Genomic DNA, 21,997 nt, shown 5'->3' with positions numbered 1-21,997 from the left:
GTAGATATTTTTAGTCCTAGAGCAAGTATAAAGCACAGTTTTTTCTCTTTGTGGACACTGTGTTTTACTACTGATCATGGAAAACCATTTGCAAAGTTTGAGGCAGAAATAGACTTTTCCGTTCTGCAACCACTGTTAGAAAACAACATGGTTGGGGTTTAGGGGCAAAAAAGTGGGACATGTGGAGTTCTAAAGCTATTTTCTTGTCTTCCAATCAACAAGAAAAATCAGTCATATGGATACACAGCCAGTTATGAAATGCATATTCTAAAATCACTTCCCTATTACCTATATAAGCTCAGAGCACAATAGAAAAGGGTTGTGCTTCCCTCTCCAGTAGTATAGTTTAAATACTTACTTTGCAAATGAAATAATTGTACATATGAATCAGATACTTATAAAAATACCAATAATTGTAGCCAGTACAAGATTATTTGCTCCTGTCATTCAGATTGTATGTTTCTGCTTGATTATTGTTGGATCTTATTTTTCTATTGAGAGAGGACATTTCCTTTAAATGGGAAGCACATTAAATGCTCCTGAAGTAATAGCAGCATCCCAAAATGAATGTGTAAGTAATTGTTACTACACCTTCACTGAAGTTAGTTTTAGAACTGTAAGGCAGCTGTTCATTGACCTTTTTATAGCCTTTACACAGAGCATTTTAAACTGATTCAAATTTCATGTGGGTAAGGATGTATTTGTTACTTCTGCCTTGTCACAAGAAAGGAGGATGCTAGAGGATGTTACTGTTACCAGATGCAGAGCACTGGAGAGGTGTTGAGAACCAGTAACAGTGCTGTATTTTGAAAGGCAAGGGAATGTTGGTCTATGAAGAGGGAAGTTCTTCAGAAGCCTGTTTTCTGTGGAAAGTTTGCCAGTGCATTGTTTGAGATAATTTTTATTCTATACAATATAAAATATAGTATGGCATAAAAAATATTATCTTTTTTATGCCATGAAATAATTATTGAGAGTTAAAATCTTCAAACAAATGTATTTCAGAATATGTTTTTGTTTTTCTTTTTAAGAATTGCATGGTCATTAAGAATTTGGTTTAGCTTTAGTGTGTTGGAAGTTGAGGCAGAGAAGTCACACCGAGGTCTCTGAAGCTCCTGTGCCACACAGCCACTGATGCAGTCGTTCTGTTTTTTCTCACTAGTGTGTAGTTGGTGGGTGCAATGCCAGCTTTGCATCTCAGGGAGGACTTGCCCGTCATGTGCCCACACACTTCAGCCAGCAGAACTCTTCAAAAGTTGCCAGCCAGCCGAAGGCCAAAGAGGAATCTCCATCTAAAGCTGGAATGAATAAAAGAAGAAAATTGAAGAACAAGAGACGACGATCACTACGTAAGTGTTTCACAGAGGTTCTTGAAAGGTTTAGAGTGAAAGTTCTCCTCAGTCTGGTGGTTTCTCTGCATACTTGAGTCTGGTAGGGTTGGCATTCCTTGGGATGGGAAGAAAACAATTCCAGATTCTGTTGGTATTCCTTTTCAGGGTAAATCTCTGTGTCAAAGAAGAAAGATCAGTTTCCTGTGAGCAACAATTGGAGTTGCCAATTGAAAGAAGCGTTTCATTTCAGAGTTGCTTTTTGTTTACTGACTCTCTTACTGTTGGAAAGGGTTCTGCTTAGTGCTGATGAGATCTGAAGTTCAGACAGAGATTGCAGATTCATATAAATTAGAGATAAATACATGTTATATAAGCTCTTTTTTGAGCACAACATTTCATTATGTTAATGACAGTTTTATGAGCAGAACCAAGATCTAATTTTGGGCAGAATTGACTTGCTATGTTTTTTTAATTTCTCTCCATACTGTTGATGCTCATTGATTTTAGTGCTGAGAGATGTGATTTTTCATTTAAAGTGAGAATTGTTTCCTCTTGCAAGAAATAAGCACTTACCCAGTACCTCTTTTAGTCCGTTTGGATCTGGTAGTTTGATTAATGAGTTGTCCTAGTATTAGACCAATAAAACATCAAATTTCTACAGAGATTCTAATCTACAGGAATAGTTAGGAAAGATTAGGTAATTGTCAAAATATTTTACTTTGGGTTATAATTGCTTTGGATGCAACTCTCCAGTACCAAAGGGATCATTTGCTAATATTAAAGTGTTACTCTGCCACCTGCATTTTAGAAGAGACATTAAAGAAATCTTTTACATTTTTTTCTGCTGGTACGCCAACAGCTGAAGAAAAAATGACACGAATTTTTACTTGTGGTGCAAAATCCATTTTACAGTATTGGAAAGTAGCACAAGGTACCTTTTTTTAGGTTTTATTCCACAGCTTTATTTCTCCAAAACTCTTCTGTATCAGAACATGTAACTGTATCCATCTTTCTCTTCCTCTGAAGAAATAGAGTTACCAGCTATTCAAATGGTACTGCAACAATGGATTCACATACTAGTGGTCTGTAGGTAATTACTCTTTATACCATGATTGTGATTTATTCTTAATACCTCACCTGTGTCTTAAGGAACTTCATGGAAATTTATGAAGCGGTGGTCATGTTTCTGCCTTGCGTGCAGACAAGCATATCCTGGGAAGTTACATTATCCTCTGGAATTCTGAAAAGTTTCCTTAAAAATTCTTATTATTCTTAAAATATATATGAGCAAATTATATTGTGAAACACATCTTAAAAGTAGAGATTTCAAGATTTCCTCTGCTTTTGGTTCAAGATGTAAAGAAATTAGAAAACTGTTTCTGTCCTTTTCAGAATTTGATTTTCAAAGAGCTTTCCTTTTGACTGTGGGAATCTGTGTAAATGAGAAGGTTGCAGAAGGGAAGGCTGATCAGTGACGGGTTATGGGCTCACTTTGCAGTATATTTTACATCTTAGATGTAATGAGAGAGGTATCTTGAGATAATCACAGTTCCTAAAGGATCATCGTGATTTATTGACTGTGTTACTCAAAATACAAATGTCTGAGACTGGTCACTTGAAAGTTCTCATTTTCAGAAGTTCCTGAGTTGCCTGTTAGCTTGCTTCTCCATATTGATTTTGTTAGGTGGCTGATTTAATGCATCTTTATTAATTTTCACCCCCACTATATGCAGAAGTAGTTTTTCAGGTTGGCATTTTATTAGTAATTGATAAACAGCATGTTATATTATTTGACTTACAAATTTCAAATCAGAGCTTCATAATTAAAACTTCAAATCACCTGTTAATATGCTTTAGTTGTAGTAAGAATCTGCTGCAGAAGTTATGAATGAATTTATAGCAAAAAATGGAAATAATAAATATTGTGAGAATGTTAAAGACCAGACTGCAGTATTTGAATGGTCTGCTGTCTTGATCAAGTGTTGCACAGGAAAAATGACAGCTGCTTGAGCAATTTCTTATCTTCTTGCCTCTTGAGACAAATGCAATGCTGGCTGTAGACTTTTGCCTTAAGGCAGAAATCATCTCTAACTGAATTGGGAACTGACTACTGTAATGTATTTCTCCAGAGGGTTTGTGACCCAGAAATGTATCCAAAGTTGATGGCATTTTCTGAAAATGCTGAGTATTGGCAGCTTTCCTTTCAAACTTTGTGTGGAATATTGTTGGTGAAGTGAATGTGACAAAGGACTGATACAATCTTGCTTGTATTTCTGGGTTTTAGCTTAGTTTTAGTTAAAGAATGAAGTGTGCAAGTTTGTGTGTTTTGTCTTTACAAGAAGAATGGGGGAAGGCAAAACCCTTATCTAAGAAGCCAAAATAACACAATTAGCATCATTAAGTATTTTCAGTCTAGAGTATATAAAGCTAAATACCTAAGAAGGATTTATATTTAGGTATTTCTAAGTGCCTAAAAGGAGAGATGTTTAACGCATGTACCAGGTTCTCTGCAAGTAGGGTTACAAGGACTTAATGATATGGATGTAAAAAAAGATGCCATTTAATAGTGGACAATCTGTTTAAATCACTTGCAGATAATAATTTGACAAAAGATGGCAGTTTTTTAGCACAGAACAATTTGTCTCTGGAAAAAAAATGTTGTCAGTATGTTCTTTCTACCTCATGGTTTTATTAGACCCTGGCTTTTTTAAAGGTGTAAGTGGATTACTAAATATTTATTGACAATTAATGGCTGATATATGCTGTAACTGAAGCACCCTTGTGTATAAATTCTTAATAGGTTAAGTACAGCAAATGTATACATTTGCTTCCTCTGTTTTATATCTGAAGGCAACACCCTTCTGTGAGAGAATGCATGATGAAAAAGGAGACTTTACTGTGGCTGTAGGTGATGAGACTACAATCTTAGACTTTTAAAGGAGAATTTTTACTGTTGCTTAATTGGTTTTTAAGATCTTGTCATTTTAAAGTGTTTTACTTTTCTTTTGTCCTGTCTTATGTTTTTATGTTCTTGTAAGTTTGAAAATCAGCTTTTTATCATAAAAGCTTGTTTTACTGGTGGCACCCTTGTAGCTGGTTACATTCATGGTGCTGTGGAGATCTTATTTGTCTTAGAAATTTTGATGTAGAATGATTCAGAGTTAGAGTCTGTGGCTTGCTTTCTCTTCTGGGTGGGCTTTTACATGTTCCCTCATTCATGCAGAGTGGCTTTTAGAATCAAATATATTGAAAGTGTGTACCTGTAAAACAGGTCACAGTATTGCTCTTCTAAAGCTGCCTTGACTACAGTATTGTCACTTGATTTTTCATTGCAAAGATGGCACTAGTTATTAACAAGCATGATAATCGAGTTCACAGGAGGAATATGAGAGATAAGGAAGCTTACTGTTAATGAAATTTACAGTGAGACTCTGTTACTTGTGGAGGGCTTGGATTTTCATTTGGTGGGTTACTGATGTGATGATGTAATTTATTTGACCTAAGGAACTGATGAGCACTTGGAACTTGCATTTTTAAGCATGAAGGAAGATACTTAAATCCGTTTCCTCAAAATCATTTTGGGGTAAAGATGCATAGGAAATACAACACTAACACTTAGGAATAAATTAAATAATTCACACACTTCTGAAAAATCGTGCCTTTTCTTCTCAGTCTGCTGAATGTTTTCCACTGTAAATCCTGGAGAAATTTTCTGCATAAACCTGAAAGCAAAAAGTTGTTGTTTTTTTCCCCTTCTTTCCACCCTCCTTCCTGATTTATTTTATCAAATATTTATATGCTTACATCACTGAGCACCTGCAGCACGAGCTGTGGTCCTCCATTGCCACTTAGAGTGAGAACACATTGCAGCGCGATGATTTCCTAATGGGCAGTGTCCAGCTGAGATGGAGCAGGGACAGAACAGAGTGTACACATGAATGCTTACCAACAATCAGCCCCAGGAGTGCAGCAAGTGCTAGCTCCAAGTGGGATTTGTAGTTCATTTTGAAATAATGGATACAGGAATATAGAAGCTGCTTTAAATGAAGACAGCAGAAGTTTGAATCATTGTGCAGATTGATAATGTAATATGAGTTCCTATTCTTAGTTTTAATTTCAGTGTGTTATTTAATAAATTGCTGCTCTGAAGTAAGGCTTAAAAATGTGAATATTTTCATTCAGACGTTCCTGCTAATGTAATGTAGTTACAGTTTTATATGGTATATTTTAAAACTTTTCCGTGAAATATTTCTAATATCATGCAAATACGTTCTTAATAGCAATTATTTTTTAGTTTAAGTACTTTTAGTGTAGAATTGTTGGACTTTCTTTTACACCCTAAATCAAAATTCAGTCATCTTTTACTGTTCAAGAAACACCTAAGTATAAAAATCCTTTTCTAAAAGGAAAAGGTCTTTATAATGCCCACTGGTTTTACACTGGCTGTAAAATCTGAGATGTGTGTTAGTTGTGCTTTACTTATTATAAATTGAAGGGTAATATGTGATGCATGCAGCTTGTGCTTCTTGGGTAAAAAATGTTTACTAACAGCCCAAGAACATGGAATGACAACTTGTACATAGAAAGAAATATGTAATAGTGTGGAGTTTTTCTCCTGGCTATTTAGCGTTATTGAAACTGGAATGAGCGGCTGTGGTTGCATTTTTGGAAATAGCTGTTTCATCCACAGGGAGTGTGTTTTGACCAAACTTGAATGGTGCTTCTCTAGAAATCATTTCTCCCTCTCAGTGACATTAATGTTTGCAGTTCTCTGACAAGGTAGTGGTGCTGACATAAGGATAAATGATTTCCTAATGACACTTCAGACCTATTTACGTGCTTGAATGTGTTTGAATGCTTTCAGTGTGTGGAACACTAAAGATCTCTTTTCCTTTTTTCCAGCAAGACCTCATGACTTCTTTGATGCACAAACACTGGATGCTATAAGACATCGAGCCATCTGCTTTAACCTCTCAGCACATATAGAAAGTTTAGGAAAAGGCCACAGTGTTGTATTTCATAGTACTGTAAGTATATATATGATGCATTCTGTTTGTTTACCTGTGTGTCTAAAAAATCCAATATTTCAGAAAGATTTCTGTTTTCTTCTTACTGCTGTAGACGCTTGATCAGAAATAAGCTGTAGTGGCTCTTTGATAGGGTTGAGTTGTCCACTGTTGTTAGTAAATGAACTTTTAAGAGGTATTGATGGTAGTTGTTCTAGCTCACAGATTGAATGGATTGCAACATTTTCTGTCTGATTCAGTTGGGGAATATCTAACAGCAACTTTGTGTTGCAGAAGAAAATTGGTTCTATCTTCTAAATAAGAACACAGTTCAGATGGCATTTCCATGGTCATGAGTGACAGTGATCATTTATCACAAGAAGTATTTTTGGTGTATAATTGAATATGTAAAGATGCTGATCTGAAATATGTGTTTTATTCCCTTTTTTTTTTTCCCTGCAGTTTAAAAGATATAATCCTGAATAAATTTATTCCCATCCCTGGTTTTTCTTTGAAAAACTTACCGCCAAAATATTGGTTAATTGCTGGAAGGAAGCAAGAACCAAGTGGGGAACTTGTATTTGGACAGGAAAGATACCAGTATTAATTTAGAAGTGTTCAAAGCAGGGATAAAATACTGAATTGGGGTAGAAGGATCAGAAGTTAAAAAAGCTGAGTAACCTCAGGTTTTCTTAAGTTGGAAGATGAGGGTGTGTAAAAGGTGGAGACCTGGCTGAAGAAAAGAAGTAAGAGATGGGACAAAATGGGGAGGGATGGTTTTAAGTTGGTAGAGTAGTCCAAACAAGGAGTGCTGGCTGACACATCTTCAGTTACAGCCTTATCTTAGTATGGGGCTCAAACTCTTGAACTATCATTCTCTTTCCATAAATAAAAGATGCTTTTGTGTGCATGTAGCTTATATCACCTTGTTCTGCAAGACTGAGGATTGTTCTAAATACCTGTGGCCTGTATTGGAAATCTTTTCCAAGCTGTTTCTGCTGAACTTTTTGTACATTGTGCACCAGCTGCAGGTGGAGATTGCAGGTGGCTTAGCTGTTACTGTATTTAAATCTCATTCTAGTTTCCCTGGCCAACGTGGATTTTACAATGCTGTGAGAAAAGCAGATTCTTTTCCAATTCACAGCTTGCTTTAATCTGAAGGGCTGTCCAGGCAGTCTGCTCAGTTGTGGAAGAACAGCTCTGGCTATTGGAATAATTCATAAGGAGGTGGAGTTAGAGGGAGGAATCTCCTCTAAAACTGCTTCACATTAATGTGAAGGAAGAGATGAAAATCTTTTCAGCTCATCCATGCATGTGTCACTTGAGATGGCAGGAGTTGATTAGATCTGGAATTCCTTGGACCTCAGCTGTGGGAGAGGTTGTACCAGTGGGAGAGCTGCTCTAGGATTCCAGCCCCATGCTGCACCTGGCTGCTGTTTTTTGGGGTGCTGGCTTGTGCTGGACATCAGCTTTGTTGATGAGACTCAGCCTAAAATCAGCTTTAAAAAGAAAAGGTAGGCAAGGAGCTGTTTTGTGGACTGTTACACTGAGCTAGCAATACCTCAGATACAAGCACTTAATCATTTTGCATCACTTAAAGGCATTAGGATATGAGATTTGAATAGTGACTGGCTAAATGGCATAATAAGTTTGTGTGGTCCACCTTCAGATAAAGAAAAAAAGTGTAATTATCAGAGACATTAATTTGAAAGGTGGAAAATAGGAAGATGAAATTGCCATGCTGTCTGAAAACAGATGTAAATGATGTGGCTTTGTTTTACTCAGCATAAGAATAATGTCAGCACAATGTACTGTATTTCAGGGCAGATATTCTAATATAAAGAATTGCTAAGCAGTCACTGTAGATACCTTTTATGTTCTCTGAAAAGGCACATCCTTTCATTTATATATACTTTTTTAATACAACCTTTTCTTTGTAGATATGGAGAGACTTAGAATGCGGTTATTAATAAAACCTTTTTGAAGAAATGTGCTTGCCATCCAGAATACACCTTTGACTTGATTATGATGGGGTTTTTTTCTGCTTGGTTTTTTTTTTTTTTAATTGACTCAGAATCATTGTATTTTAATTCTCTGAATTGTTAGATGGAAAAAGCCAAACATGTCTAGTTAAAATAAGGAACAGGTATTACACTGAATAAAAAACATAACTTATAGGTTACCGTGTCATACCACCCCCAACCTTTGAAGTGGCGTAAATTAATTCTCTAAAACATTTGAACCCTAAACTGTTCCCTGGTTTTAGCTTTTCCAGGTATTTCAGTTCAGTGGCCACATGTATTTTAACTAGTTACATTGTTTCGGTATATTGAAACCTTGTAATGAATGCAGTGAGATGCCTACCAATTTACAGTGTGAAATTGTTTTCTTTTCCAGAAGAGGTCAGCAAAATTCCATGTCTGATTTGAGACCACTTTGATGCATGTTGGCTTTGAATTTCCATTTTGTTTCTGAGACAGTGCAGGAAATGCAGAGAGTGTAGTTAGAATATTTCCCAATAAAGCTGTATTAAGTGGACATCTTCTGGCTGAATCATGGTTTCCGCTTAAAAACCTAAATGGACTTAAGTTCTTGGCAAAACAATTTCAAGTCTTGAGAGCATATTTATTGCAGACACACAACTTCGAAGGAGTATAACAGTTTGCTTTCTATGAATGTCTAGTAGGACATGAAGAACAACAATTTTTGAGTAAAAAAATCTGTAATTTGGTGTTAATTATGATTTTGTAATTATTATAGGTAATAGCTAAACGAAAAGAAGATTCTGGCAAAATAAAGCTCTTGCTTCATTGGACACCAGAGGACATGTGAGTATATTGCTAGTGATACATTTTAAATGGGGAAGGATTTACAGTGGGATCAATGAACTGTTACTAAGTCATTTTGTGCCTTTCAAAATTTGAGTTAAAGTTAATATTTAAAAAATGCTCTTCAAAACGTAATTTAGAAGTTTAGAAATTAATAAAAAATGAGTTTATTGATTTTCACTTTCAAGTCTTTAGGCTTTAATACCAGTTCAGTTAAATTTGCATCTGTATTTTTAATGCATTTTGTCCCAAGTTTCAATTCATCTTGAGAGAAGAAAGCTAAAATATTCTTATAAAATAGGCAGGTTTTTGATTCCTTTTAGGACAGATGGTAGTATTAAATCTAACAGCATTCTGAAATGATACTTTTTAAGATGTTACAGATAAAGACAATTTTATTTTAAGATAAACATTAAGAAGTATGCAACACTGGGAACATGAAAAATAAACAAAAGAGTAATTTTTTTATTAATACAGAGTTGAATGATTTTTTTGCTCGTGCAGATGAATTCAGTTTTAGAATCTCTGCACTGGAGAAGACACGTTGTTCAGTAATGTTAAAACATTCCCAATGGAATTTAGATTTGGTTGGTCAGGTCAGAGGAAAAATATGTTTTCTATTGCTGTTTGTTGCATCTTGGTTGGGTTAGATAGGTTAGACAGAATGTGTATTTCAGGCACTGAATGATGTGGTTTTGAATTACTGAGTATTCAGTTCATCTTGGTTATTCCATGTGAGCAGAGATACCAAGGTATCCTGGCACACACCATCAGTCTGTTTTACACTGTCAGGGCACCCACACTTCAGAAAGTGAAATGCACTCTGGGTCATTCCTTTCCACTCCCCTGAGCTGTTCATCAGCCTTCCCCATGGAGCTGGGAGTAGTGATTTAGCTCCACTGAGTCCTCTTGAGAACTGCACAAGTTCTTCAGGATGTCCATGGGTATAGGGTTTTGGTCAGGAAAAGTAAATACAAGTCTTTAAGTTGTTTCCTCTACAGGAGGGAAATAACTTCTAGTGGGCTGGGAGGGTCAGGGTTGTTTTGTTGGTTTTGGTTTTTGTTAAAAGCAGGAGTTTATTTTTGGTGCCAGTAAATCAGCTTACCGACTTGTTGTCTTTCTGTACATTTCAAATGTCTGCATGTGAAAAGTTTTCTTTCTTGCTGTTTATATCTTGAGAATACAGCTGCTACTGAAAATGTCTTCCCAATGTTGGTTGTTCAAAAAGTGATTTTTGGCTTTATTTTAAAAACTTCTATGATGTTTTTCCACCTTTCATGATCCATGAGACTCAGTGAATAAATGGATTGCCTGCTGGGTTGTTCTCCCTCCCCCTATGCCCTGTTGTTTTTAATTTTTTTCTTCCTCCTTCATCTGAAAGATTTAATTGGAGAAACTCCTTTTCCTGCTGGGTTAGAGGTTCTGGGTTTCATTTCATGTTTTGAATAGCTTACCCAAAAAACTTGAATTTGAGTTGCAGCTAACTTTCATGCAAAGTGCAATCTTTGCAAAATACAGATTCAGTGAAATCATTAGCAAAAGTCTGTGAAATTTGGCTTTGCAGAGGAAGAGCCATTACATTTAGTTTTACGTGTTGGGTTTCTCAATTTGAAACCTGTTTCAAAGACTTAGGCACGTTAACTGTAAACTCCTCCCCCAAACTGAAGTTAATAGTTGGCTTCTAGGACATGTAGAAAATTTTTAAAACGCCCCCAAAAATGCAAAGAAGAGGATAATCAAACAATTACCTTCAGCAAAGTTGGAGCATTTTGTCTTTGAAACCTTTGATCTTGGAGCAAGAAATTAGTGTAACTCAAAGCTCAGTGCCTGCAGTGTATGAAGTCCTTTAATTGCACAGAGTCAGAGAATATCTGCCTAGTAAAATAAATTATTTTCAAAGTTGTTTTTTCTGTTAGCCATTTTCACATTAAATTGTTACAGTGGAGAATGTAGTGCCATTATCACTGTACACTTGGAATGTACTTCTGGAATATTCTAAATTCTCTTCAATGTCTTTTCAAACTGAAAACCTGTAAACTTCAAAGCATAATGTGTAAAGGCTGCCTTTCCTCACTCTGGTGAAGATGCTTTTTAACCAGGGAAATGTGAAATTTGCTTCATATGTACTAGTTTACCACATAATGTTATGGTAAGAAAAACAGTTGATCTTTTTTGAATATTTTTATTTTATTTATTTATTCATAGTCTGCCTGATGTGTGGGTAAATGAAAGTGAGCGACATCAGTTAAAAACTAAAGTAGTTCATTTATCAAAACTACCAAAAGATACTGCCTTGCTTCTGGACCCAAACATTTACAGGTAACATCTTCATTTTAAAACTTTCTTCACTTGAATGTAATCTTAAGCCTCACTTAACTTTTTGACGTTGGAAAATCAGGATTGCTAATGTATTATACACCAGATCAGGGAGCCGTGGTACTGTAAACGTCCAGGAGTTAAGTTCTGAGGTCTTAAGTTATTTCAGAATTACTTCTTGAACTAAACTCTAGTGACTGAGAAACGGGGAATGTGTGTATTTACCAAGTGTATTTTACTTTTTTGTGCTTGGTGTACAGAAATTCTAGTAAAGGAGGTACATACAGTGGAATCCTGAAAGATCACTTCTGTTAAGATCACATACTGGTTTGTATACCAATTTTTTTAAAGTCCAAATTTATCTTTCCATATTATATTCAGCTGTAATACATGCAGTATTACCTTGAAACTTGTACTTGTATTCAAGTACTGTTATTTTTTATTACAAGATTCTTTGTAGGGGGACAAAAGGGAACAATCCATATTACTTGCCTTTAAGCTACTTTCACATTTCTGTTTTTAGGCCCTCAGATTGGCTTCTAATCCATCTGGTTTCTAATAATTTCCTGATTCTCCCCCCACCCCTTTATTACTGCTCTCCCATGATTGTCAGTACCCACAGTTCTGTGTGTACAGTTTTTAAAGGTAATCTGAAATGCTTAATTCATTCTGAAATTTTGAGCATCCATAGATCCATATGTGATTATATTAAAAATCCATGAAAATAGCTTGTGGAAAGAAAGTTTGTCGTAACAGAAGTTCAGTGTTCCGATGTTTCTTCCTTAACATCCAGTGCCCAAGAGTCTCAAGGAGTAAATTAAACACTAATCTTTCTATGCAATAAGCCTTTCAGTTCACCTTTAATCCTCAGTGTATTTCACTAATCAGATTAATGAAATCTTGCTTTACAATATGAAAACCAATCCTACTGTATTTGCTATCTTTGTAAATGTGTTTTAAGTACTTATCTTAGTCCACGAATCATTGTTATTAATGGTAAAATAATAAAAATGTTACTGCCACATTGGATTGTGTATTTTAAACTGCTTAACACAGTGACTTTTGTAATCTAATTGAGGTATTAATAATTTCATATTGATTACCTTTGCTGAGCTTGATGGATTAGTTTGCTTTGAAAAGAAAAGCGTAACCTTTTAAAAAAAAATTTAATCATCTCTGGATTAAGCCCTTGGAGAAAAATTAGCAAACCTTTCTATGTCTCTCAAATAAAATCAGGTCCCCACATGTAATATTGTACTCTATTTTTAGCAGTATTGATCAGTCTGTGATTGAAATGAGCTTTTGGGACCAGCTGAGGGAGCTTAATGATGTAAATTTAAAAACCAAAACTTCAAAGCCAAACTTTAAAAACCAAAATCTCTTTTCAAGAGGAAAGAGTAGTTAAAGAAATTCAGTGGCAGCTATTAACATCATGCTAAAATGTCATGCTTTAATAGAAAGTTTGAAATGATGATCTAAAATATACACTTTTGTGAGATCATCTGAAATGACTCTTGGTTTTAATCAAATGAAAGTAGATTTTGTATAGTCATGATTTCATAGTGCATTCAGCTGACCAGTGTATACATCACAGGGTCTTAACGTAAAGCTGTACCATCTTCTTTTACAGAACAATGCCCCAGAAGAGGTTGAAGAGGTAAAAACCAAGCAAGTGGGGACACCTGCAGTCTTAGTCACTGACAATGGATTTAGAAATAAAGTTGCACATTAGTCAAATCCCATCTTTTTTTTTTCTTTTCTTTTCTTTTTTTCTTTTTCTCTCTCTCTCTCTTTTTTTTTTTTTTTTTTTTTTTGGTTAGAGAAATATTTATGCTTAGTGTAAACATTCTGTGAATGAAGTTGATGCTTCCGTGGAATATATTAATATATTACTGTATATCCACATTTTCATGGAATGGTACAGTGGGAGACTGAGCAAACACTCTTCTGGCAACTTAGTGGAACAACTAAAAGGCTTTGCATGCTTGCTTCTTTAAGCTGCTTTTTTCTTTAGTGAATACAGTAGTCTATATTTGATGAAAAGAAAAAGTGACCGTCACCATTTCCTCCCGATTCCCAGGAGAACTGTTAACGAGCTATTGGGCTTCCTGTCAATGTTAACTAAACCTAACACATGCCAGACAATAGAACAGCTACCAAGGGATTATCCTGTTGCCCTTTGAGTATGGTGGATAGTAATCATTCGTCATTTGTGATCTCGTGTCCTTTTGCAGATCCCTAAAATATGTTGGATTATGGTGTTGAAACAAATGTTGATGGAATGCTTGTCTTTTCCAGTCAACTCTGGATACATATAGTACGGTGGCGGGATGTTCAGAGTGTTGCAGTCTGTCTGACCCCTTTGCAGGAGTAGTGTAGTGTGTTCATCAGATCTGCTTTGGTGTGATCCGTATCAATGGACGGGTTTGGGAAACCTCGATGTAAGCAGTCAGTGTTACTGGTGATTTCTTTTGCTTTTTTGACCCTCTAGGATCCCCATTCACTTGTAAAGTATGCTTTATTTGGCCTAATGTTTTCTAGATGTAAAGAAAATGGTATTTTTTAAAAAAAATTAATCTAGAAATTCAATCCTTTATGCACCAAAGTTGGCTTTGAAAAGGAAAGTAAAATCATTTCCTTGCTTAATAAGCAAGGAGCCGTGGATTTTTTTTAACTGACAAATAGAGATGCGTCTAACCTGTTAGTCTTTGTATGGAGACAAAAATGTTGCATATAGATAATAGGACATTGCTTGTAAATATTTCAGCAGATTTGTAATATATTTTTATATTATGAAATGTACTGTAGATGTTTTTCTAGAGGCATGAAAGTTAAAATGTATATATTACGGTAGAAATAATATTGAAGGATATTGTAATTCACTAGTGCTGCCAGAAGAATTGTTTAAAAAAAGCACCTTCCTCAACAGTAAAAAAACCCCTTCTTTTACATACCTAAGGGACTATATACTACTGTTAGTATCTGTTGTAAGAACAAAAATACATTGAACATCCTTCCCAGAAATCTTAGAGGGATGAATAGTACTCATAATTAATTCATGGCACTCCTTTCTAATAGTAAACACAGAATTAGTTTTTTCCTTACTGTCGGAAGGAACTAATATGTAAAATTTGTATGGATATATGCAGTCAAACTGCAGAGTTAGTCCTCCTTATTGGGGAGGAATTTACTACAGTGAAACTAATAACCAGCAGTTTTTACACTAAATTTTTATTAAATAGATTAAGACTTAAAGTAACCCTTTGGTTGCAGAAGTGAGCATATCCTAATGTAATACAAATGCGTTCTGCATTGGTACTGACACGAGTCTTGCTTAGCTCCAGTGGGTTAAAAATGTTACTTATATACACAAAAAAAGAATCTTATCAATGATATGAAGTGCAGATTAAAAGCACCACTAATATAAGATGTTCTGGAATGGTTGTTTAATAAGGGTATAATTCATAAAATCTGTAGTGACGTGACTTTATTTTTGGAAGAAATGCAGTGTTTTGGTTTTTTATTTTTTTGCTTGAGCACTTCACCTACTGCTTTTTCTGTACCTATAAAGTAATCCGTAATCTTTGTTTCTTTTTTTTTTTTGAATTTGTTATAAAATTGCCAAATAGAAGTGTTTCAGATATAGTTTGTATTTGTATTTTTTTAATTTTATTGCTTCATGAGTTTCTTGTAAGTCATTTATAATTGACAGATGATTGTAGACCTTGCCTGAGTATTTTTTCTAATAAAACAAAGCAAACAAACCTCATAAGCTTCAAAATTGTAAGATTTCAATGGCGTTTTCAAAAACAAATACAAAAAGGAGGTAGTTTCCTCTGTAAGTTTTAACACACACCTTTACAGAAGGGGGAATTCATGGATTCAAGTAATGTGGTGTTCATGTAAAATGTGACTTTTCCTGGGGTTGAGAAAACTATTCCTTGGTGTTCTCATGGCAGAGTTTCTGCTTTGGAAGGAAAAATCAGCTTAAATAACAAACATCTGTGAAGAAATGGATTCACTGGAGTTAATTAAACTTTCCATAATAGTCGGAAGGTAAGTGAACATTTGGCTGGTAGTTATGGAAGTGAATTGCTAAAATTATTTATGCTTGAAAGTTATTTGCATTCTACAAATTCTGGAATTATTTGGTGGTGTTTTGTTTCAAATGCCAGTCTGTTCTCTAAAGTTCTGCTGCAGTTTTTTGTGTGCCCCTGGGTAGATTTCACTTTTGTTGGAATACCAGGTAGGTGGAACTGCCACTGTGTGCTGGGGGGCACTGGTCATGTTTTTGTTCTGAAAATAATCTTATTCTTACTCTTGAAAAGTGTTTCTGAAATAATTGGCCTCTCCCCTTATAAGTAATACCATGTGCTTGGTTTTGGGAACATTGAAAGGTTTCTCCCTGTCTTTCTCAAGAACATTTTTGTAATGTTAGGTTTTCCAGACATCTACAGATTACAATCCCTCCCAGCCTGAGTGTTTATTTTCTTTGTAGAGAAATGTCAGCTCCTTAAAGTCACACTTTTCAGGAGTTGCAGTGCACACAAATATCTGTGTTCAAACTCCCATTATTTTGGAATGTTTTGGCATGGATCGTACAGTTTTCTAAAATGGAATAACAGGATTTTTGAGTGAGGGATTGTGTTTTGGGCTCGAAGACCAGCTCTACCTGTTGCTTAAGTGGATGGAAATTCTTGTCTGGGAAAACTTGCTGGCATTGGGGCATAGCACACAGCTGATTGTTTGATATGAGATCTTACTCTGTTTGTTAAGGCACCCTAATAATCTGTTTATTAAAGACAGAGCAGAAACAAATTGGGATTTTTCTTACACTTACTTTGAATACAATTTTCTCAGGTTACTGTGGGTCTCTCAGATTTTGGCCAAAATCTGCAATAGGTTGCACTATAATTATCCTCTATAGTCCATGAAGTAATTATATCAAATGGAATTTCAAATTGAATTGCACATTGATTCTGGACTCGCTTCATTTGGAACAAACAGGTGAATTGTGTTGAAACATGCATTGTTTTTAAGAATCGAAATTCAAGTGCCCATCAGCTTTTCAGCACTGTGTATGAATTAATTAGTGCAGAAGACTGGTCTTGTTTAATACCTCAGTCTGAAATTAATGGTTTACTCTCACTTAATGCTTTCCTGCCTTGACATTTTAAATTTGTGGGTGAACCTACCCTAAGTATTCCTCTTGTCATGTTAATGTATGACACGTACAACAGAAAAAAAATCCTCTAATAGGAAAGTTGGCATTTAAAAAAAGCAGCTGAATGTATGGCTTTTTTCAGACATTGGTGTTTATTTATTCCAAGCAAAGAATATTCTGGTAGACTTTGTTAAATCAACTTTTATTAAAAATTCTGTATTATGTTTTGAGGGAGGAGGAGATAAGCACCACCTGCACTACTGCTGTGAGCAACAGAAAACCTTAAAGTTGTTTAATTTGTAATTCCTGAAATTACTTCAAAATAGGTACCAGTTCTGATACATAGCAGCTTGCTGTCCTTTCAGGGGTGGTGAAAGGACTGGGAGTTACCTGTTGTTATTCACAGGGCTCCTGGTGCTGAGCTGCCCTCATGGAGTGACCCAGCCCAGCAGTCAGTGTTAGCATGGGTGCAGACTTGGATAAAGAAGGGAAGGAGATGCTGCTTTTGAGTTTGGTGGCTGTTGGAAGGTTGAGAATTCATTATACTGTGCTCAGCTCTAGACTGGAAGGAACTGTGGTGTAGAGATTTAAGTCTCATCTCCCCTTCTCTCCCACATACATCCATGCACTGATCTCTTACTCTTACCTAGAGAAGAGTTAAAATCAGGATGTGTCTGATGTCGTAACGTAACTTAGAGTGGACTAAGGAAATGGAGTTCTAAGAGTAAAGACAATAGAATTGTGTTGTGCATACAAATAGTGGGCTGTTGGTTGTCAGCCAGTTGTGGATGAATTCAAGTCCTGCAGTTGTTTGTGATGATTAATGTGCTGTGATTGATGCTACGTTATTTGTTTTTCCTAATTCTAAAACTGGCCCTTTGAACTTTTGTAAATCCTCTTTGGTAGTAAAGCAACAAATACTAAGTAATATGATAAATCTGTTTATTTCTTCCCCAATGAGAGATAATTGCTGATAACATCCTAACATCCCCTTGGCTTGGCTTGTGTACAGGAGATTTGAGTCCTGTCTGTTGGATGCTGTTCAAAAGAATTGTCAGATTTTAATATCCTTTAGTCTTGGTGTTTTGCCTGTGTTTGTAGCCTCAGTGGAGGATGAGAGATCCCCACAATGATTTACTGTGAAAAACTGCCTCTGATTTGAGAGAGTCAGTGGCCCTTCTGACTAATCAAGGGCTACTGTCTGTCTCAAAGGGTGAGGCTTGGAGGAAAAGATAAACTTGGAGACCTTGTGAAATGATAAAAGAATATCCCTGTGGTCAGGTGGGTCAGCTGCCCTGGTCCTGTCGTGGGCACCCCCAGCCCACTCCCTGGCAGGGCAGCATGAGAAGCTGACAAGCCCTTTGCTCAGCAAAAAGTAAAAAATCAGTTTGATACCAGCACATTTGTTATCCTAAATCCAAAGCAGCACTGTACCAGCTACTAGGAAGAAAATGAACTCCATCCCAGCCAAAACAAGGAAGGATATAGGACTAGAATTTAAATGCCCCATCCAGACTCTGAGATCTCCTTTTTCTCAACGTCTTTTTTTTTTGCTCAGTCGTGTTTTTTTGGCTTGTTTCATCCACGAAACGTGTCTAAGCTCACGTGGCTCAGTGGGATTTGCACAGACATACGGAGTCTGACCAATGCCTCATTGATTTTAGGAGGACATCATGGATATTTGACTTGTCCACCTCTGTTCAAATCTCCTGTCTGAAACGCAGATTGTGAAATCAGGGGGAATGGAACGTGATGTTGCTCGTGATTCATTTAAGCCAAAATGCTCAACATGAGCCACTTAAACATGTCTAGGCACTGAAATATATGTTTGGATTTACATAATTTCAAGGCCAAAAAATTAGTAAATGTATTGTTTTGGGAGCAAAGCCTTGGAATGTGAAATTCAAGACTGCCCCTAAGCAGTAAAAGCATTTTAAACAGTTCTAATTTTAAACACTTTGCAGCTTTTACTTACTAGTGAAAATGAGGCAGGAGCTTGGACCCTGCTTGCTTTTTCTTTCTTCTTGCCATAAATATTCTCTCCTAGAGCATGGAAAATAAGTCAGTTAGACTTAAAACTGTTTATTGCAGAGCAGATGTGTGCATACAGCAACTGTAGCTGAAAGCCCAAGTATTTAATTAGCAGTTGCCTGCAGCTGGATTCTTTCTTTTTAAACAAGTGAGGAGGTAGGAAAGCAGAAGAGGATGTCAGGAGACATTCTGCTGACAGTGAGCAAGTTCATGTGTAATTACTTATTAAAAATTTTCCTCTGCCTCTGTCCTCAGAGCCATCATGTGGTGTTGCTGCCTTTTCATTGTGCTGTGCAGCCATCCATGACTTCCGTGTCCTCTCTACCCAGACACCTGTGCTGCCTCAGTCAAGTGACATTTGATGGGGTTCTGAGGCCTTAAGAAAGATCTGAAGATAGATCTGAAGGTTTTCTAATAGTCCTGTGCTCATCTGGTAGTTTTGAGGTAGCTGTTCCCTCTGCAGTTGCTGAGAGTTTGCCGTTGATTTGGAGACTGAAGATTTATGTTACAGCTAGAGCTCAGAGTGTGGACAGACTTTCCTCACGGGCAGAGCTGTGTGGATTTGCTGCTGGAGGTGTAACACAGGCTCTACAGGTCAAATCCGTGGTGGTGGTAGTTCTTTGTGTGGTTTACATCTCATTGACTAGTTACAAATAGCTTTTAAAATGGGCAGTTGCTGATAAATGCTGTGTGTATGTTGTAAAAATATCAGAGAGCTGGTTTGTGGATAAAATGTGGCCTCTGTCTTAAAATAAGCTGCATTTCTTTTTGTTCAGAAGTGAATTGCTGTGGAGGAAAGGTGCAAACAAAAGCTTACCTTGGCTGATGCCTCAGCTGGGAAATTACTACAAGCTGTACAAACTGCTCACAGTAGTTACTGATGTATTTATCTCCTTGGACCCTTTTTTCTTCTTTTTGGCTAAAATATTTCTTAATTTTAATCTTAGAAGGTTTTTCATCATTTAATAACTATTACATGCATTCCAGTGGGAGCTGATTTCAGCAGTAGAGGATTCAAAGATATTTTAAGCTGGAAGACAGTAAATATCAAGTAAATACATGCAGCCACACACTGTGCAATTTACAGAAAATACAAATGATGTTCCTGTCCCACCCCAGTGTTCTCCCAGGTGCTCAGATCCCACACGTCACAGTACATTTCCACTGTGTGTGTGTTTTAGGATCAAATCTAATTTACAACAGTCTGTAACCAAAAGGTGGCAGCAGCCTACCACACTAAAGTGTGCAGAAATGAATATATCCCTTGGTGCTGAGACTGCTGAAGGTGTTTAGTTGCTTTTCTAAACCAGCCTCCTTGTGTGCAGTTTGGTTTGTTGATACGGGATGCAGTTGTGTGTTAATGAACTACACCTCTCCTCACTGCTTTTCTGGTTGGTCTGTGTCTCAGATGTTGCAGAGGAGAAGAGAAACTGCCTTGTCTTTCAATAAAACTGACTCCCAAGACAGAAAATTCCTGAAAGAAGTTACGTTATTATCCAAGTACTGAAAAGATTGAACATTGTACATTTTGTAAAATGTGTCTGGGTAATTATGGTGCTTGGGCACTTTCTTCTCTGATTACCTTTTATTTTCCAGTGATGCCCTAGATTGCACATTTGACTGCCTGATTATTTTCCTAAAGGGGCATGGCAGGTACTCTGTATTTTTTGTTCAAGTAGCTTGCATATCAAATGCAGTTGTTTAGGTAATCAGATTATTGGTAGTTGGGCTTTTTTCCCTCCGGAAATGAAAAATTGAGCAATTTCAGCTTGAGCTAAAAACAACAGACCCAAATCTAACAACTTTTATATTCCAGTAAATTGCAAAGCTTTTCAGATTACTATCCACTTCATGAAAAATGCTGCTGGAATCAGAACCATGGTTTCTTCTGTATCTGAAAGTGAACTTTTTGTCTGTAAGATGGGTGACCATGTACAAGGCAGGATTAAAGCAAGCTTCCAAAACTCACAGCTGCAATTGCCCTTAGAGTTGTCTAGTAGTATTTGTAGAACTCTGGGAAAAAAAACCTTTTTCCAAAAAGTGGTGTTACTTGGGTTGCTTTCTGCTGTATTTCTTGATTGGTCTGAGGTCTGTAATGACTTTTGATGCCCCAACACTTTGCTGTGCATCTGCTGTTTCGTAGGAATGACCTATGTAGCCTTTATCCTTCAGTGAGTGAAAGCTGGTGGGACACGGTTCTGTTCCCGGTGAGGAAGGGCATTGGTTTGCATTGCTGCATGAGTGGTGCAGGCTGGTGCAGTGAGCACGGAGCTGTTGACATGCCCAGGGAAGTAGGTGACTCACCATCCCTGGAAGTGTTCAAAAAACGTGGATGCATTACTTGGGGCATGGTTTAGTGATGAACAAGGCATCTCTGTGTTAACAGTTGGATCTTAGAGATCTTCTCTAACCCTAACTGTTCCATGTTTCTGTGTTGTGCAGTGTCTCTCTTGCTTATGCTTAAAGCCTGAAATTGAAGCTGACACCTCAAGAACTGTCTTTTATGGCTACAAGAGGAAGGACACAGCAGTGGATAAGCTGTGCCCCACATCTAATCCAGGAACTGCAGACCCTGAGCCTTCTCTTCATCCCAAACCCTCTGGCTGGTGCTCTCATTGTGTCATTGAGCAGTTGCCTGGAAAGTGGCCAGGTTCTCACCACCCTCCATGGCTTTCTAGGGATTCCAGTAATGTCATTGCCAAGTTTCTGGTGCACTTGTGGTTAGTCTTGGGCTCTTTGCACTTTCAGATAGAGCTCAGTACACTCTGTGCAGTGGGGTGAAATTTCCAGTTTCTGGACAGCAATGAAGGCTAAAAATACGTGAGATTAATGGCAGGTAAGTGTGAAACACAGAGAACCCCTCAATCTAGACTTAAATCTCAGTATTGCTGTGGCAAGGACTTGCAAGGGGAGGGTGATAAGAGGAAGGTTTCTTACACAGCCTCTTCTTTCTGCCTGCAGGTCCAGTTCTTGATTTGATGGGGAGCGGACATGTGTTTGTTGGGGGCTTGGTGGGCAGGGTTGGCAAACATCTCAGCTATGTAAGAATTTAATGAGCAAAATTCAGTGTTGTTGTTCAACTCATAGTTATCCAAAATGGGTGCAAAATACTGCCAAAGCAGAAGTATAGAGTTTATTTGCTTGTTCTGTCATCATGTGAAAGGCAAGGGATGATTATGAATCTAGAAATCATGGGATAGGGGTAAATGAGTCACAGTTGAAAACCGGACTGAGATGTTTTGGGGGTTTTTTTGCAGTGATAGAATTTTTTTTTTCCACATTAGTGCAAAGTAAGTTGTTTTCAAATAATCCATGTGGTTT

The 21,997-nt window shown here is 36.8% G+C and overlaps 1 protein-coding gene across 4 annotated transcripts in view; it reads left to right on the top strand.

Moving 5' to 3' along the window:
- Positions 1–13,218, top strand: part of AEBP2 (AE binding protein 2) — a 40,178-nt gene extending 26,960 nt beyond the window's left edge. For 2 of the 4 annotated variants that reach the window (XM_068191884.1, XM_068191886.1), the window contains 6 exons: positions 1,163–1,349; positions 6,234–6,358; positions 9,098–9,165; positions 11,371–11,484; positions 11,742–11,808; positions 13,112–13,218. In XM_068191884.1, coding sequence (XP_068047985.1) covers positions 1,163–1,349; positions 6,234–6,358; positions 9,098–9,165; positions 11,371–11,484; positions 11,742–11,796 — 549 coding nt within the window. In that variant the 3' untranslated portion in view covers positions 11,797–11,808; positions 13,112–13,218. The remainder of the gene's footprint in view (positions 1–1,162; positions 1,350–6,233; positions 6,359–9,097; positions 9,166–11,370; positions 11,485–11,741; positions 11,809–13,111) is intronic. The other 2 variants (XM_068191887.1, XM_068191885.1) reach the window with 2 other exon arrangements.
- Positions 13,219–21,997: the final 8,779 nt, after the last annotated feature.

This window comes from Anomalospiza imberbis, chromosome 5, assembly GCF_031753505.1.
Source record: "Anomalospiza imberbis isolate Cuckoo-Finch-1a 21T00152 chromosome 5, ASM3175350v1, whole genome shotgun sequence".
Taxonomy (NCBI): domain Eukaryota; kingdom Metazoa; phylum Chordata; class Aves; order Passeriformes; family Viduidae; genus Anomalospiza; species Anomalospiza imberbis.
Note: the sequence above shows the minus strand (reverse complement) of the source record. Positions and strands in the feature narration are given on the sequence as shown.